The sequence below is a fragment of the Neopsephotus bourkii genome, unplaced genomic scaffold (assembly GCF_033783945.1).
Source record: "Neopsephotus bourkii isolate Nb327-2 ecotype Australia unplaced genomic scaffold, CSIRO-AGI_Nbou_v1 NB_1820, whole genome shotgun sequence".
Classification (NCBI taxonomy): Eukaryota; Metazoa; Chordata; class Aves; order Psittaciformes; family Psittacidae; genus Neopsephotus; species Neopsephotus bourkii.
The window spans coordinates 1,551,229-1,571,291 of record NW_026902293.1 but is presented as its reverse complement, the minus strand read 5'-3'; the positions used below and the strand labels follow the sequence as shown (position 1 = coordinate 1,571,291).

General features: G+C 35.1%; 1 protein-coding gene across 1 annotated transcript in view; it reads right to left on the bottom strand.

The window, feature by feature from the left end:
• Positions 1 to 20,063, bottom strand: part of LOC133206644 (lipoxygenase homology domain-containing protein 1-like) — a 141,024-nt gene that overhangs the window by 32,197 nt on the left and 88,764 nt on the right. Inside the window, exons 28-33 of the mRNA XM_061342777.1 lie at positions 19,391 to 19,477; positions 15,592 to 15,724; positions 14,100 to 14,239; positions 8,528 to 8,780; positions 4,040 to 4,281; positions 1,438 to 1,564 (exon numbers count right to left, since the gene is read on the bottom strand). Coding sequence (XP_061198761.1) covers positions 1,438 to 1,564; positions 4,040 to 4,281; positions 8,528 to 8,780; positions 14,100 to 14,239; positions 15,592 to 15,724; positions 19,391 to 19,477 — 982 coding nt within the window. The remainder of the gene's footprint in view (positions 1 to 1,437; positions 1,565 to 4,039; positions 4,282 to 8,527; positions 8,781 to 14,099; positions 14,240 to 15,591; positions 15,725 to 19,390; positions 19,478 to 20,063) is intronic.

Below are 20,063 nucleotides of genomic sequence, written 5' to 3'. Positions count from 1 at the left end.
TTTGTGAGTGGGCCTGAAACACAGGCAGAAGAGAAAATGAAAGAACAAGAAACACATCACAAATTGTTATAAAAGCATGTAAATAATACTCAACCACACAGTTGTATACATTTAAATATGTAACAAACAGTCCTATGAAACTTTTCCTGGGGGATGGATGATACTCAATTACTCAGAAAGCACATCTCTGCTCTGAGCCTCATGGAGTTCAAATGAAGCTGAGCCCTGTCACAAAGACAGCAACTTTTGTACTTCCTCCAGATTATGATCCAGTCAGTGGCTGGCCACTCTACACTGTACAGTTTCAGTTACCGGCCTCAGCAGAGGATTTCCAGAAATGCTGTGTGTTCTCTGATGTGTCATCTTACGACTCTTCAGCTGAGCATTTCTTGGTTGACTGTTTGTATTAAGTACCTGTTTGTACTCCTAGAGAAATGCATAACACACTGGTGATCTGGTCCCCCAGAATGAGAAAGAAGCCACATCCCCAAAGTATTCAATTGAAAAAGAGGGAAAAATACCAGGAGAAAATAAAGAAAACATCATCTGTCCTCATGTTAAATGCTCCTTTTTCAGAGGAGCAGCATTTGTAAATATTTAAATACCTGTGTTCTTCCAGAAAAAAAGAAACAAAAAAAATTAAAAGACAAAGTCTTCCCAGGGAATACCCCAGCATTACTCTTCTCAAATTTGTATTCAGGGAGCTTCTGCTCAAGTGCATTTTTTTGAGAATAGCTTTGAAAGCACAGCAGAAAAGGCGAGGAATACACAGATTAGTTGGGCTATTGATCTAAACCCGTAACTCATGGGAAACACTTGGAGGAGACCATGGTATTCTTACAGCAGAATATCCATTTAGGATAACAGCTCTTCCATTCATCACTAACTTTGGTTATAAAACTCAGTAAGAAACATAGAGCAAACTAAAAGAATCCAGTCTTGAGGTGGTGAAGGCATAACTTGCATGAAGGAATTTGATGACATTTAACTGCTAGGTCACAGAAGAAAAATGCCTGAAATTACAGGAACACAAACAGATGACCTTCTGTTGTGAGGGGCAATGGATCTCCTTCTTATCTGAAATTACACTGTGAGAGTTATTTCCTTTGGATTTCCTTTGTTTCCTCTGGGAAAGAGCCAAATCATATTATTGAGAAGAAGCTGAACTCTGAGTACTGTTCAAAACTTTTTTAATATTTTCAGTGCTGTATGCTTGCTCTTTTATGTGTCACAAACTGATACCAATCAGACTTGAATGGACGATGCTCAGTTACAGGGTCTGAGATACTCTTTTTTAAACACTGGAGGGGTTTGGACCTAGCCGTGCATCACTAGCTAAAATGAATAGAAAATATCTGTTAAATCCTTTGGACTGCTCTGTGAATCAGGCATTGTTACTGACCATATTTTTTGTCGTGTTTCTGATTTTTGACAAACCTGCTGGAAAAGGAGAGCCAACTGTGAGAACTGGAAGCTCAGCCACTCTTCCTCCTTCTTCATCTGAAAAGTTGCGACAAAATGGAAATTCGAGAACATTTTTACTTTCTCTGTGTTGAAGCTTTACCTTAGCAAAGAGCAAAAAAGAAATACCTTCAGCATCTGTTGTGCTCTAATGGAAACTGTAGCAACAGTCATACTACTAAACAGATATGATGCATCATCTCAATATTAAAGGAGAAAATAAAGTTTTTAAAAATGTTTTTGCAAGCAGACTTTTAAAAGAGAAGGAAAAAATATCTTTCCCAATTAAAAATAATTAAAATGCTGTCAACAGTATTGCTGTAGAGACTGCAATAAGAGGAAAAATATTTGGAATGTTTAAAAAGGTTCTTTTATGTAACTTATTCATCTAGCATATGGAAGAAAAAGAAGTGTCAATACGACCATTTGAGCTTGTGAGAAATGTCAATATGCCATAACATTTTTCAGTGCAGAATGTTTTCTCATTCTAAGTAATGGGAGAAAGAGAATGAATTGTTTCTGGGAAAAACTGGAAAACAGAAATTTAGAATGGTTTATGGCATCTGTATATATCTGTACATGTGTATTGTATGGATATATAGAGTGTTATTCAATATTTTTAATCTATGAAAAGCTGTATGTAAAGTAATAAAAGGGTGATACTAAGTAGCTTAGTCGTATTACAAGAAAAGAAATTTCAATAATAAAGTGTCTTACACTATGATACTACTGGCTATACTAATAGACAACATATTTTCTGAACTATTTAAACCTAGACTAGACACTGTGTTTGAGAATATGTTACAGGAAGTAACCCTGATTTGAAAAGGGTACAGAGAATACACTCATGCATTTTTCATTACCTAACTCCCTAAAATGACCAAATCCATAACCCAGTAAGCTCAACTATCTTTGTTTAGCAAGTGTCATTGGGAGATAGTGGCATTATTTTGTCTTCAAAACACTCCAATTATTTTTCATTATGAGAGACAAATTGAAAAGGTTTTTTGGCTTTTTTTTTTTAATGCAGTATAAAGTGTAATGTTAATACAGTTTCCCTTTCATACTAGCATCCACGGTCCTGAACAGTTCCTTGAAAATCAGATTTCATTTACTGTACTTTATTTTTCAAGAAGTGAAAGAAGCAAGAATAAAAATGTTAGTTATTACATGCTTCAGAAATAAACCATATCTTAATTATTTTTTTTTCTGGACATTATTTTATTATTACTTCAATTTTCTCAAGAACATTAAGACAGTTATTTTGTGGGTTTGGTTATAAAAGTGAATTCTGAATTTAAATATGGAATTCAACCAGCTGCACCCGCATTTACTTATGATAGAAGGGGGAAATCTTTGTGAGTTGCAATCTTGTAAGATCAAAATAAAATAGCATAGAAATTACCATTGTGGTTCTAATCAGCAGTGAAAACAAACTGCTGACTTGTCTTTAATAACTGATATTATCCACAACCTCTTATACTAACCTAGTTATTTCATATAAGGATCCAGTCAGTCCTGCTACGGAATTTGTGGAATAACAAAGGAAATAGCTTCCTAAACCCCTAGTAATTTACATTTCTCTTTCTAATCCTACATAATTAAATGTGCATCTTTACCTTACTTATAGAAATGATGTTGATTTTTTTTCTAACTCAGCTTTGAGTCATTGTTCTGAGCTAATGAAGTAAAACAGCCTAATAGATGTCACTGCTTTCAGCAGTGAAGTTTCTGTTCTGAATTTTTTACTGTGATCCACTGTCTCTTACAACATCCTAGAGGTATTTTATCAACAGATTTTTTTAGATGACTAATTCATCTGCCTATGAAGATTAAATTAAAAACCAAACTACCATTTAAATATTGGGGGGCTTCACTCAATATTATTAGGTAATGGGCAGAAAAATTATTTTTTCCTCCAATTTTTAATGAGAACAAAATACAAACATTAATGGACAGAAGTGTGAGTGCAGTTTGAAAGAAAAATATTATTTCCCTTAGACTTCTCTTTATTTTGTCAGCATAAGAGGATAGAGATATTTTTTGTATAGTGGAATGCCACAGCAATATCAGTGCAATGTCAGGTTTTAGCTTCAGCATCTTGGACATCAGAAGAAAGATTGTCATATCTGCTATTCACTTCCTTTTTTCACATGCCAACTTAAAAGGCAGACATTTTCATCAAAATGAATTTCTAGTGTCTGGTTTAATTATTTGCCTTGGATCACAACATATAACAGCCAGTTTGGAGTTATGTAAATATTGTAATATATGCCAGTGGGTACAGTTCTGAAAAGACACTACTGGATATGCTATAGATGATAGCACATCTGTATATATGCCCTCCAGAAATCTACCTAAGTTTACAGGATTTTTGTTATCTATAGCTAGTCTAGTAAGTGTTTCAGCAGTCTCCACACTATACAAGTGTTGTTACTAGAGCACTTTCTCTTAAAAATTAAAAATTATGTAATTTCAGACAGAGCTAGAAGCTGGAAGCAATAACCATAGAATATGAAAAAAGGAGAATTTTATAATAAGGACACTAAGTAATTTCTTCAGGTTTTTTTCTTTTTACCTCACAGCAGTACCAACTCTCTCCTTCTTCAGCATCTTCAATTCCTAAGCGAACTTTGAATATAGTATTAAATTTCTTATTTAGCTCAATTGAAGTTTCATAAATCTGCCCATTTTTAAAGGATCCTTTGGGGAATATGACTGAAGTACAGACACCTTTTCCACCACATACACTTAGAGACACTTTAGGATTCATGGAACTACAGAAAATATCACTAGTTGTGACAAAGACATCCCAGGTCCCTGTTGAAAGAAAACAGCAGAAAAAAAAAATATGGGTTTGCTGAATATCCAAAATAATACAGCAATTTGTAAAAGGCTGAGTTAGTGAGTGCAACCCATCCCCACCTTTGCACTGAGCTAAAGTATTTGCACTTAACAAGTTCACTCATTATCACTGAATTAGTGAGAAACAGATTTGGACAGCAGCCCTTCTGCAATGATAGCTGACCCTTTAGAGATGGGCTGCTCCAATAGCACTATGCAGATAAGACTGCCAGTTCCATATTAGAGATTTATGAAGAGTCATGCCAATTGGCTGATTTTTTCCCATCATAAATGTTTCCTCTGCTGATTTAAATTTTGTTTCTTACTAAACACCATTAAAAAGCAGCATATTTTCTACTAGGTAGTACTGGTTATAAGGTTTGCCTTTGGTCAGGGCAGGGTATTTTTTGTTCTAACTTTTTGAGAAGCTACTTAAGGTCGAATAGGAAAATATGCTCCATATATTCTATAGCAAGATGATGATGAGATAAACTGGTTTGGTGCTTGAAACCTAATATTTTTATCACAGATCATCACAATTATCTATTTCTTCTGTGAAATGATGTTTGCTGAGAGATTTAAAACAGTCTTATATAACAGCACATAAATTTTCCCACTTTGGGGACACAGAAAACACCCAAAGCCAGCAATTTTAATTAAAAAAAAAAACAAACCACACCAAAACCTGCAAAATTATACTGAAGAATATAATGAATGTAAAGAATAGTAGTTTGTGTTCAAACTAAAGGTCTGTTCTGAGGCACTTAGTCTCTTAATCATTCTAGATGAATTGGCGGTTACCTGAAGGCTCCTAAGGACTGTAGACTGATACCAGGTAAGCTTCTGAGTGACTTCTGTATCTCTATACTGGACAGATATCTAATTAAACCTCCAATGAGCAAGACAGTTTTCATGATCAGAAACTTGTACTCATCAAAACAAAATCCCACTGATTTATCTAGCTTTCATGTTTTAATTCACGTTGATAGAATGTATGGAAAAATGAGGGCTATCGAACCCATGTATTACATTTTTTAAATCATAACTCCTACAGAGAGGTTTTGGTCACCTGGGCTGGTGCAGAATTGAGCATGACCATTTTTTTGTTAAGATAACTTAGCTCTGCTTATGTAAAGTGGGGCAAAGTATGGATTAAATGATTTCAGCTCGTCATTCTGTAGAGTAGGATATTTTACTCTGTGCAATGGAAACAGTGACTTTCTGAGTTTATATCTATAGTCCTGTAAAGTCCAGCTTCTTAACCACAACAGGCAAATCTTTGTTTCCTACTATAAACTAGTGCAAATAAAACTTTATTACTTTGGATCAGGTGAGGATCTGTGCCATAAATTCAGGACTTGGTGAATGTAAAAAGTTAGTACTCACCATCTTTAAAATTATCTTAGTTAAATTCGTGTTATGACTTTATGAATAATCATAAATAGCTACTATTTTCATGTCTATGAACATTAAATACAAATGAAACCAATTACACCCACAAAAAAATGGAAGTCAAATGAAAATTTATATCTCCTGTGTGTAATCCAAGATTTTTTAGCCCTTTAGTACTGAAATATTAAGCCTTAAACTATCAGTGTATAGCTGCCTAGGAAGACTGAATGGAAGAACTATCTCTGTTAGATCATACAGTACCATACACTGCTATAACATGCAAACTATATTGGTAAATCTGATAAATATATTGATAAATTGTCTGACACAATTTAAGAGCAGCTACATTAATCTTCTTCTCTTTAGTTAAGTCTAAAGGAGTGTATTTGTTTTGTATGCCTGAAGGAGGCTGTGTCCCCGTAGGAAGCTCACACTCGAGCAGGGTCCTGGCAGGACTTGTGGCTCCATGGAGGGATGAACTCACAGTGAAGCAGGTTTGCTGCAGGAATTGTGACCCATGCTGGAGCAGTTCATGAAGGACTACAGCCCATGGAAAGGAGAAGTTTGTGGAGGACTGTCTCCCATGGGAGAGACCCGATGCCAGAGCAGGAAAAGAGTGTAAGATCTATAGTCACCTACATTATGCTTTGTATTTTTCAGGTGGAAGTATTACCTATGCTATTTTCAAGTCACACCTTTTTTCTTCATAAAATTGTTTTAAATACTTGCTACTAGATCTGTCACTTTTTTTTCCCCAGTTCCTTCAGTATTCTGGGGTTCCTTTGGTTGTCAGTGTTTGGCTGCATAAAAAATGAAATTTTATTTGCAGTTCATATTTGGTGATTTCCAGTAACCTCATTCCCATTAGTAATTTTTTATTTTCTTTCATTTACAACATTATGGTTCCTTAATGAAAACAGAGATAAAGTGTTCTGTTTGTTTAGGATTTTACCTTCATCACCTCAGTCTGAACTCTATTGTTCCTGCATAGTTACATGTCCTTTAGGGTTCTTTTTATAAGTAGACAGTCGAAGAACCTTTACTATTTGTTTTAATTCTATTATAAAATCAGAGTCAGCTTGACATTTAGTAAGTACCATTGTATCTGTATACTTTGTGACCTCTAAGGTACAGTACTCTTTGCTGATCAGTCTTTTATTTCTCCTTTCCTTACAGGCTCTCTCACTTGTCATGTTCTTTCTAAAGATATTATACACCCAGGCAGAACTGATTTTCAATAGATACAGAGCTGAGAATTAATTATAATAGACTGGAAAATATTAGCAAGTCTGCAGTCAGATTTTTGAGGACTATGTGTATATGAAAAACAGAGGAAGGAAAATGTTTTTACATAGCTATGTTCAGACACTAATTAAGGTGCATAAACAAGGATGCGAGATTTCCCTCACTTTTCACATTATCAGCAAAGAAAGATACAACAGACTGACCAGTCTTGGGCTTCTGCTCTGAATTAACCTCAGGAGACACCTGCCTCGCTCTGTGGGTTATGTAGGGCACCTATGGAATCCATTTTTTTAGAGACCTGAAATACTTGCAGTGGTGCAATAGATTTTTTATTTTTTTTTTAAATATTAAGCCTTTAAACTATCAGTGTATAGCTGCCTAGGAAGACTGAATGGAAGGACTATCTCTGTTGGATCATACAGTAACATAACGCTGCTATAACATGTTAACTATAATGGTAAATCTGATAAATATATTGATAAATTTGTCTGACACAATTTAAGAGCAGCTACATCAATCTTCTCTTAAGTCTAAAGGATATTTTTTTCTTCTAAAATTGTCACTAGTCTAGCTGCTCATCCTATGCTTTTACTTCCATAGTATTCTGGCTTTCTCTTGTCAACACTATTTTTTTATTTTCTTAGATGGTATAAGATATTCACTAGTGGACTAAGTACAGGTAACTAAATATGAAGATATACACTATAGCTGTTTCTGCAGCTATATATCATATAAAACTCTCTGAATATACAGTGAAATATCCATGAGCATAGAAATTAAAAAAGATCAATTTACAAAACTGCTGATATAGAATGCAAATTCACACCTTCAGATTAGTCAAACTTTACATAGTTTGGTCTACCAGTTCTGATTCAGATTTCATAAATGGACCCAAAACAACACTTTACACCTCTTCAAAAAGACATGAGGAAGCTAAAAAATCCAGTACCCTGGCAAAGCATAAAAGGCTTACCATATTTTCAGTGTCTCTGTTGTTTCTGAATTTTGGTCTTTTTTTTATTAGATAATTTGAATAGGATATTTTGTACAGGTCAACTAACTGTTTCCGAGAACTTGTGCCATTGATACAAGAAAAAAAGAAAACTGCAAATAAAAGCAAATGCTTTCTGCAAACATGCGAACATACGGGAAAATCTCATTCTGCTGAAAGGGTTTTTGTATCTCTTCTTGTGATTTCATCACTGTTGCAGCAGCCTTCTGCTCTGCATTGACTGCCATATGGAACAACCTACCTCTTTCTGCTTCAGCTTTTTTCTAGCCTCAACTAAAAACACAGTTCCTTCACTGCTTCTATCACTTAATATCTTCCTTCCTCTCTAATCTTTCTTCCCTGAACTTTATAATTGTATTTACCAGCTCTGCAAAGTGCTTGGAAAGGCAAATTTTGTGAGACATGGAATTTGCATTAAAGCTATATTATTTCTATGGTTTGGTTTTAGTCTTAAAAGTAACACACACACACACACACACAAAAAAAAAAAAAACAACAAACAAAACCCAAGAAACAAACAGCAAAACAATTAAAACAAAATCTGAAAGGGGCTTTGATGATTTTGGACCTTACCATAAATCTTCCCTGTCAACTTCCCATTCCCGACTTTTCCAAGAAGTTTCAACATTCGTTCCGTCTGTGCATCACCAACTCCACTGTCTAACCACTGCTGGCAAAGAAATGCATATTTGCCACCAGTCTTGCCTGATTCATGGATGACAATTTGGTCCAGGTACCATCCAGCTCCATAACCCACATCATGGTGCTCAACAAGCACTTTGCTTAACTGTCCAAGGTCTACTGCTCTCATTTCAAAGATACAAACCTGAGTAGGCAAAAGTAAAATGAACAGTAAACTGATTCAATTATATATTTTATCATCTTTAAGAAGATTATGTTTGGAAAGACATATTACTTTCTATGCTGAAGTTTCTTTTCCTTTCTGAAGTAAGTAAAACAAGGTATTATCATCTGACATTTGGAGACTCCCAGAAAATACGTGGACCCTTGAATATGTACATTTTTCCTTGTTCATGACCATTGAATTCCAGGCTTTATTATGAAAAACATCCCACTACTTTTGGTCAAAAGAAACCTCTGATCATTAAATTACTTACAGTGATCTCAACAAAATTGAAATTCAACCAGTCCCTCATAACTGAAACAGAAAGTGCCTCAATAATCAGAATAGGCCTTTTAAACAGAACTTTGATTTGGGTAAACCATTATATTTTTAAACAACTCAAAGTCTTTATACTATTTTTCTAATGGAAAACCTCATACTATTCAACTCTAAACAGAAATACTGACATTGTTGATGACTACAAACAAAGGAAGATACTGACATTAGAAACTCTAACTAACACTGTGCACACATACAGGCAAGAATTGATGTGCTCTTCGGATGTAAATAGACATCTGTTTAAATATTGCTACGGCTACCAGTAAACAAAAGCTAAATGGCAACTACACTAGTGCATGTTGGGATGAATAAATTATGTGAGTGAGAGAATGAATGTGTTCCGTGCAAGAGATAATATGAGTGGGTGGCTAGATACATGGGCATGTGTGTGGGTGACATTAAAATACCCCAGATGGATAGTAGAAACAGACGCTATAATTTTTATTTGTTGCCAACCAATTTGCCACCAGTCAGGAAAAAGCATGAGGATCAGAAAGTAACAAAGGAAGAGATGATTTTTAGAAAGAATTATGTCATCTGGTCCATTCTTCTGTCTGTGTCAGGCTGTTCTCTACAATGTGCTAAGAAAAAAAAAATCAGTTATTATTCTTATCACAGCCTTAGGTCTTCGTGCATTCTTACCTTGTTATATCCACAATCTCCCCAAACAGTTACCATGGCAAGTTATGCCCCTTCATGTAACGCATATGTAGCCCAAAATAAGATCTAGCTGTGAGGAACATCTTGTAAATAACTTTTTGGGAGCACTCGTTGCTTTTTAATTTTACTCTTTGTAGTTCTGAGCCAAATATAATTTTCTTGTCAGTCTAAATAACCCTTGACTTAGAGGAAATAGCCTGTATTGCTAATATTCATATTCCTTCACAGCTAACTCTGTCTGAAAAGAAGGACCTACCATTAGTCTCATTCTTTGTGATAATAATTAACAGTCATTAGACAACAGTGGTCATAATCACCCATTGTTATCAAGGAATTCTCATAATAATACATTAAATTGCCTACTCCCTCAGCATTAGCAAAAATGTACTTTTGGTTGATGTTATTACATTATTTTTTTTTTCCCTCAGTAGAAAGACATTTAGAACAGCATTAAACACACTACTGGAAGTGTAATTAATGAAAGCTAAAGGATTTCAGTTATACTGTCTTTAGATCAAGTGTTAGCAATGCTGCATTTATTTATCTGCATTTATTTAACCCATTAAACTGGTAAAAAAAAAAATCATACAATTACTTAAATAAATATAAACTTGACTCTCTTTACTTACACTTTCTGCAATTTTCTGCCTTCCTAGCTTTTCCTTATATTCTAATCTTTTATGAGTCAGGAGAGATCCTATTTTTGATCTCAGGTTTCCTTAACTTTGTTTTCTTTGCCTCTCCATTCCATATTTTCCAGAGATATTGCTAGCATAAGCCTGCTTCTCAAGACAGCTTGCCCTTTACATCCCTTCCTTTCACCTTCTATTCTTAGATACTCTCACTAAAACCTCATTCCAACTTTTTTATTAATCTACTTCTATGTAAAAAGAACCTAAGACTGCTAGTAGCATGTCAGGCCACAGATCTAGTCCAATATACTGTTGCCAACAGTTACCAATAGCAGATTTCTAGGGAAGAGTTGAAAAACAGAGCAAATATATAGAGATGCTTCTTGAATATAAAGTCTCTCAGACTTTAGCAATTTGTGGTTCAGAGATTTCCTGAGCCAGGGACAATGTCTTTGCACTTAACAACCCTCAGTGGAAAGTTGTCTTCCATGACAATGTGCAACGGCTTTTTGCACCAACATGCATTTTACTGTCTGCAACATCTTGTACCAGAAAGTAAAATGTATTAACTATGCACTGTGTAAAAAGCCACCTCCTTGTGTTTTGAATCTTCCACCTGCAGGTTTCATTTAATGCTCTTGAGCCCTTGTATTTCTTGAGAAGATAGAATTTCTCATTTCCTCAATGCCATTTTATATTTCTTATATCCCTCTCCCCTCTTCTCACCATGCCTTTTCCAGGCCAAAAATATACTTCTAATTGTTCTATGTATGGAAGTTATTTCTTATCACTTGAGATTCCTCTTGCACTTTTAAAGACAAGGGAATCAGAACAAAACACAGCATTTACTATGCATTCACACCAGATAACTTACCTGGACACATAACTGTATTTTCTACTTTGGGGTGGTTAGGTTTTTCATTTTTCTAATAATTCCTAAATACTAGATCTGTTTTGTTTTCCCTTTGTTTTACCTTTACTGAGTACTGGACTGACATAATTACAGAGCTATCCTAATGTTAAGGTAACTTTCCTATTTCACAGCCATCATTTTGAATGCAAATTCAAGGGGTTTCCCCCTTGTAGCCACTGCTTTTCATTTAGCTACAATGAATTTCATCTGCTGTTTTATTACCCAGTCACTCTGCAATCTCTGCCAACAACTTCCATATTTATTACCTTAAATAACTCAGTGCCATCAGAACATCTTGCCATTTCACTGCACAACTCTTTCCCAGGAAATATTGCACAATGAAAAAAAAAAACCTATAAAATATCTAAGCTGAAGAAAACTGTCATTGTCCGCAGTACAAAAATAGCTCACCTGAAAAAAAAAAGGTATGCTTGCAAAGACACTCAGCACTCTATTGCTTAGTACAGTGGCTCTGATTTCTTTAACGCTGAGAGCTCTGACTCTGTATTGAGGTCCAGTTTGAAATTGCCATGTAAATTATTTATTTTTAGACTCTTTTCCAGGTTATGTCACAGACTATGTACCTGTATGTCTTTTATTAATTCTCCTAATTGCCTATAAACATATGCCCTCAAAAATGCCAAGAAATAACCTGAATTTTTAATAATATAATCCAGGCAATCAACATCACAAACCTCCTCCAATAGCACAGTTTGAACTAAGGCAGCAGGATTTTGCAAAAAATGACATCTGAAAGAGACTATAAGAAAAGGGTAGATTTAGATTAGATATTAGGAAAAAATTCTTCACTGTGAGGGTGGTGAGACCCTGGAACGGGTTTCCCAGAGAAGTTGTAGCTGCCCTATCCATGATAGTGTTCAAGGCCAGGTTGGATGGGAGCAACCTGGTCTAGGGGACGGTGTCCCTGATTGTGGCAGAGGGGTTGGAACTAGGTGATCTCTAAGGTCCCTTTCAACCCATACCATGCTATGATTCTACAAAAAGTGTGCCTAAATATTTTGAGTGGGAAGACTATGGTCACCTCAAAGAATCATAGAATCATAGAATAGTTAGGGTTGGAAAGTACCTTAAGATCATTAAGTTCCAACCCCCCTGCCATGGGCAGGGACACCTTGCTCATAATATATCTCCCAATGAATAGTAATTTCACTAGGTACTAGGACAATATCATTAATTTAGCACTATGCTATTGCCATGGAAAGGAGAGATTAAGTATATTTTTAAAAGATGCATTTAATTTTCCTTAGTATTAAATGAAAAGGGAAGTAAACTAAATTGAAATATATATGCTCTTTTTATTTTTGCCTAAACTATAGGTTATCTTCATCTTATGGTGGGAAATGAAGAACACAGGAAGGTAAAATGGTACATTCAGATCGTCAGGTAAACCAGTGACTGAGCTTAGAAACTGTCCCCTGCATCTAAATACTTTATATACTATATCACACAGCCCATTTAGAGCAACAGCTGTCTGAAGATGGTAGCTAGAGCTAAGCTAATACAACTCTGACAAAGAACTAAAAAGAGAACCAGAGGAGGTTATGGCAAAGTTTTTAAGAGGTTGAGAATGTATTACTGAAGAATCAGAAAAAGATACAGGAAAGTGTAAGAAGAATGATTAAAGAGATGTTTTTCTAGACAAGGAACAATGAACAATCCAGCAACAAAAGAAGTGCACTGAAAACAGAGGTCTATAAAAGCAAGAACAGAAAAGAAAAGGAAAAAACATTCACTGTTTCTTCCAGTAAGAGCAGGGAAAGCAGATGAAATTAGTATATGCAAGCTTTACAGAGGTTGCCGACCAAGTACAGTCCATACTACTGCAAGAGACTGTGGATGCTCATTACATGTTTAAAAAGAGTTCACCCAAATTCGTGGAAGAGAACGTATCAATGACTATGGAACAAAAGGATGAAATGGCTACTTTCTGTGTTTCTAAACTCAAGAAAATATTTTGACAATATAAAAATCATGATAGAAGAACTGTTTAATGGCCAGGCTAGGAAAGCCATGGGACAGGTTGCTAGGAAAACTATGGCATGTCAGCCATGAGAGATCTGAATAAATGGTATGCAATAAGTATAGAGGATCTACTTTATTGTACAGGATCAATTGAGCAATTGAAAGGTCTCTTTAAATCCTACCTATTCATGTCTGTCCAGAGCACAGGGGATGTGCCAATGTGTTGTGTAGATACAAACATTAATTTGGTAATTACCAAAGGCTGACCAGAAAATCTCTCCTAGTATTTATCTTGAGCAGTCACAGCATGTTTAAAAGCAGCTTTACCTGTTTGCAATTCTTTATTTAAATGGATTAACTCACATATACAAACGGACACATCTAAAATCTTTCAACTGTATCTAGACAGATCTTTTTAAAAAATGGATTTTAAAGGAGCAGCCACAGGAAATAGCACTGATATTTCTATACCAGCTTCACAGCTGAAAATTAAGCCGTGGAATTTCGTGTATCATTAGGTTCAATTCCAGTTTCTAGGAACAGCTATTGATAGCTTGTTTGTTTTAAATTTACTCTTACTTGAACTATTCCTAAACCATGATCCCAATTCAGGTAAAATGTCTATACTTTGTAAGCAGCACATCTTTTCCACAGGTTACCATGGTGTAACATCAATGATTATATTTGATAATTGAAAAGAAATATGGAGTTGGAAGAAAGTAATAAAATAAAACACATTAAGCAAAGATGTAAGGAAAATAATTCAGTACTAACCTGTCCACTTTCAAAATTCGACTGTCTTAGTCTCCTTTTGCAGGAGTCTCCCTGTTCTCCAAATACTGTGATAAATACATCTGCATCAGTCCCTGATGCAGGCAATGTTCCCGTATGAACACTGATTGAGTAAAGAACTTCTGTCATGAAAAATCAGTGAAAAAAGACATTATTAAAGCAGACTATTTAGCAATGTAATTGCCAAACATTATAAATCAATTTATTTTAGGTAAAGGATTAATTTCAAGACCAAGGAATGAAGTTATAGTAATTGACATTAATGTTCTGCCTGAGTTTCATATAGATTGCTAGCTAACTCACAACAGCAAAGTATAGCATTATAAAGTAAATGACTTTTATGAATCAATGGAATGATCCATGCTTACATTACAGAAAAAGAAAATGTACTAGAGACTTGTCCACTGGTCACTGGAACCAGCTGAAAGAAAGAATCACACTGATTTTATCAGGCTTTGTCAAAAGCTTTGAATTCACGTAGGATTGAAAGGTCATAATATGAGTTAAGATATATCAACTCTAACAATGTTTTACCAAAGAAAAAAGCACAGATTTAACAGATGAAATGTGCTTTTTTTGTTCTGGATCAGCTGAATTCTGGTTTAGTCTCACATTTTGATAATTATGGCCAATATTAACGAATGCCTCAGCAATTTACACAGATATGCATTGTTATTACTACTCTTCACTGCAAAGGATGGCTTGCCATGACTTTTGGCTGATGAGTTGTATGGTACATATTCCTTGAGGCAGCATGATAGAGGTTTGGTGTTTTTTTTATGGTTTCTGTAAGGCCTATGAAGAATTAAATGTTATAACAGACAGTTCAGATATATTTCCATTTGCAGTCTAGCCTTCAGTCAGATATTAAATGCAAAAAGTTTTTAATATTTTAACCAAGGCTTCTGTTCATAGAGTATAATGAATGAGAATTCTTTTCTAAATATTTTATCGAATGTAATCCGAACAAAGGAAGATGCTATATTTTGAATACAATGATGAAATGAAACAGAGCTTCTGGGGCAGAAGTAGGGCTTGAAGAAAACCTCAAAAAATACTCTTTATCCTTTTTTTGATTCATGCCATTATGACTTTGCACATCCTTTTTTAAAACTGATTTAGTCCTTCACTGAGTCTAAACCAGATGTTTTTAAAATATTTCAGTGGGAATGTACTAACTGAGCTTTGTGCATTTTTCAGGCTTCCATATTGCTACTTATCCTAGTGAAAACAATGCATTACAGTTGCTTTAAAAGAGAAAAAATGCACAAGCAATGCCCATTATTAAAGACCCCACAGATTACGCAGGTATATTGAATGAATTTTTTAAAAACAATTTTGAGTAGCTTTTAATTAATATATATAAAATTCTTTGCAGTCTTGCCCACTGTGTTAATTCCATTAAGCAGTTCACAACTCTGTGTGTGTGCGTGCATTTGCTTATCTATTTAATATTTTTAGCTCAGCAGCATACCCCTGAGTGGTGGCTTGTCTGGTCTGACTGCCGCTAGTTCTGCCACAGTCTCAGATCCACCTTCTCCAAACAGATACTGGGCTTTGCTGTGAAAGCCCAGCTCTTGTTTAGTATCCAGGTCTTTCAGCAGAAGCTGCAAGCAGAATCAGTAGAAAAATAATTTATGTGAATCATTTCATTTCTTATTTCCATCCCAACAGAAACAGACATTTCTTCCAATTATTAACACCTGCAAACACTTTATTAAAGCTCCGTGATCCTGCAAAATAGCTACAGCAGTTGCTGCAAGCCACTGATTCTGCAGCCTGATATTTATAGGTATATTCGTCATCGCATATTGGCACAGGCATAGGACCTATTTGTAAAGAACCAGTGAAGGATATAGATTAAATTGACCCATATATACTCGCAATTTCAGAATGTCAAATGAATACAGTTACATCAATCATAATAGCATATGCCCATTTTGCAAAAACATTTGTTTTGCTGCTTTTTATTTGTTTACATGTGAGTTGCTATATATCAGCTAGGATTTTCAAAGTTGGCAGAAATTAGGTGTCCAGTGGCCTTCAGGGCTCTGTGGAAATAAGTTATGTGAAAAATGAATTCCAATACAAGGTGTCAGTTTAGGCCCAGCTTCATTCCACCTGACCTAAAATATTCAGTGGAGACTAAACAAATTAGGCTCCAAATATGTGAACTTAGAATCTTTAAGCCAACTGCCTTGGGAACCTAACTATCCTAGCTACTGAGACAGTCAAAGTGAGGATCAGATTCACCAGAGGGCACCTCAGGTTGTGAACTTTATACTAGGTCAGGATATAAAATACAGAATAACAAGCTATCAAACATATGCAGAAACATTTCTGGTAACTATTGCATGCAGGATTGAACCTGATACATGCTAATGACTACAAGTCTGCAGAAATTATTTCTTCAGCCTTTAGAATCTCCTTGTGTAGTAATATTTTACCCAAGACATTAAAAAGAAATCAAATTGAAATAAAACCTTAATTTCATCAAGACATTAATTAACTAAAATCCTTAAGCAGGGACTGCAAAATCACTGTGGTAACTTACTACCACTACTAACACTAGTGCCAGGAGCAAAAGTCTGTGCCTCATTGCAGAGGAAACACATACCGCTGCTTGGAAATCCTGAGTATGGATTTCCTTGCATAAACTCCAAATGCAAGCTCTGAACTGCATAAGTATTTATATAACTAGGTAATTGAAATTATTAGGAATTTGACAGTTTCACTCTTGAAATTTTGACTATCTTGCCTTTGATTTCCTATAAATGCAATGACTAGGCATTCTCCATTGCTGCTCATGTTTTGTGGCCAGGGGTTCACAAGAGCAGGCACAAGGCTTTCATATGAAAGTAAAAATTTCCCCATGACTATTTTCAGAATTAAACCATTAGTTGCTGAATAAACAGTGTTTTTCTTTAATAGTATTAAATTCCACTAAAATTATAACCAGTTTTTTATCCTTTTTTCACTTTCAGTAACTGAATTTTCTCACACTAAATGTCTAACTTCTTCTCGTACAAAAATATCCTCCCTAACATCTGTCAATATAAACTTCCTTACCTAAATATCAGCAAGTATCACAAACTCTTATCTGCACTAAAATTGGACTAAGGTTTACATTCATATGCAGGCAGATGACCTGTAGAAACTGGACTTATAAAATGACATGTAAATTTATGCAGACTTTGGTCTTAAAATAAAATATGCCTGAGAAACTCTTGTTAGTTGTAAGATAACATCTAAATGCAAATTTCATCTCCAAATCATTTAGTGTTTCTATATTCTATATGAAAGTATAATTTTTTTTTTGTATTTTATCTTGGAAAGGGCCAGAAACTACTTTTAAGCAAGAAAAAACAACTCATTCTATGGTACACAATCTTCAAAAGTTACAGAAGAGATATAATTTTAGCTCAGGTTACATTATTTTCTACAGAAGTGTGCAGAAAACCATAGGAGATTAACAGGAAAAACTTCCGTACTCTGAAGTTGCTGTAAACACCAAAATAGAGAAAATGGGGAGTGGCAAAAGGAATGTAATGATTTTATTTCCCTTTTAGCCTTTGCAGTTTCATCTGTAATCTGTATTTTTCTGAAATTTCTGAAACTTTGGTTATTACCTCTTTCACCTAAGGAGAAGGCAAGGAAGGGAATTTTCAATTGAGGCTGGCTCTGACCACTGATTCATAGTGAGCTTACACATAGTCTCTGCCTATTGTAGTCTTTCTATTTCTATACATCATCTCTTTCTTTTTACTGAACTGTAAGTGTCCTATTAAAGCAAAACCAACTTGTTGCATTTTAGATTTTGCTTCCATGTATAAATAATGTATAAACAGGCTAATAAATGAGTAATAGCTGTTATAAGCATATTGCTGGCACAAGCAGTATATGTTATTGTGGCTTATGTCGTTGTGGGTTGTAAGTGCATCAGTAGAAGAGACTACACAGGTCTATAGCAACCCCTTGACTTCTTGTAGTTTGCAACACTTTATAGCTACTACTAAACCAATTATTAAATAACTTTTAAAGTATGTAAAAGCATAAACTAAAAACAGCCATTTGCAGAGGGTTATCTCTGAAAAGAAAGCCGAAAGCAAACTATTATATTTATGAATTTTCTGCCTTGTTTTGAGTCACCAGTTCCTGAGTCTAAAATCATATATTACATAATCATACAATGGATATATCGAGGGTAGCGTCAACATGTTGGATGCTTTGACAAATGGCCTGGAGATGCGCATTTAAAACAAAAAAAAATCATTTTTGTCACCTGTTCTTTCCATACGTGTAGTCTAATCTGAGACTACAAAATTAGCTGACAAAGAACACATCTGGGAAGAAAATACGAACGAGATAAACTTCCCCTCAATTCTTAATGCTCATAAACCCAGACTTAATGTTCTTCTGAGTACCATAAACCCATACATTCTAGAATGGAACACAGCTGTCTCTAGCATTTGCCATAGGAACAGTTTCAGGATTGTTTATTCATTTAGAGAATCACCTTTTGATCTTTTAAATCCATAACACGCTTAAGGTACTGTGTGGCCCAGTTCAGAAGAACATTCTTATACTGACTTTTGAATAATTCAGTGCTACGTCCACAGTGTTTTTGGCTCTTACCTATAGGCAGAGCTCATTGACACAGTTCTTCTTTGCATTAAACCTTCAAGTTTAAGTAGTTCCCCAAAGCCCAAGTATTATCAGGCCCACCTTATATTCAATCTTTCTACCTACGCTGGGGAAAGGTAGACATTTAAAATCTAGTTGAATTATAAAGATTGACAGCATTAATTCATTTCTCCAACCCTTTTTATAAGAGAGCCTAAGTACATAGTAAACTACAATCAGATGTTTAAGGCCCACTGATAACTGTGTTGCAATGAAGAAATACTAAAGGATCAGCTTAATCAGTTTCCACGAGCAAGTTGCTCTGTGTCAGGAGACTGCTGGTATTTCCGTGCAGAGATTAACATCTCTTAACATCAGCAGAAAATATTGCCTTCCATGTCATGATAAGCTATGCAGAAGGGATCTGCACATCAGTAAATAGGCATAGCTATATGCACTTCAGCAGGTGCAAACAAGGTAGATCTGCCCACAAAGAGATCTGGAAACTGTCAGCAATCATCTGTAGATAACAGGTAAGTGAGCCAAAAGATGCCTTGTTAGTGTGCCTCAAAACTAACAACTGTCTCTCAACAATATTCACTGGTATTATGAAGAATATTACAAGTTTATATGTAGTGTATTTAGCATACCTTATGAAGTTTAATTCCTCTTTCCAAGCACGGACCAGATAACACAAAGGAAACTTTTATTATATCTCCAATATCGCCAACAGTCAACTGTTAGAAAAATAAAGGAAAAAAAAAAAGGTATGTAAGAATCTGCATGACACACTTTAAGCTCAGGTAAAAAGACAAGTAAAGTAAGTAAAAATACTAGTCAGGGACATTAATATTAAGGTGGGGAAGTTCCATTAAGATTGCAAGTTAATTTGAACTCCCATTTGTATCATAATTTATGTTTATTATTAACAGCGAGAATTGGCTGCAGAGACTAGGCCAACATATGAGAAGCAAGGAAATGTATGACTGATTCTGTATTTCCAAACCAAAACACGTTACTATTCTTTTCTGTCAATTTCCTATTTATCTCCTCTCCATCACATCTTTATTCTCAAACTTGAACTGAAATTTTGAACACAAGATGATTTTTAACCCTGGCTATTGGTTCTGTTCTCAGTTACTTTAGTGATCAAAAGAAAGGATGGCTGGCTTCCACAAGTTGTATCATACACTTCTGCTTGTAGCTTTTCATCTTGCAGCAGTTGAGCAAGAGAGGTTCATATTGCCTTTCTGCAAAAGCTGGATGATGACTTTTTTTTCCATGTTTAAGAATAAAAACCTTTTGAAATCGTGACCAAGGTTC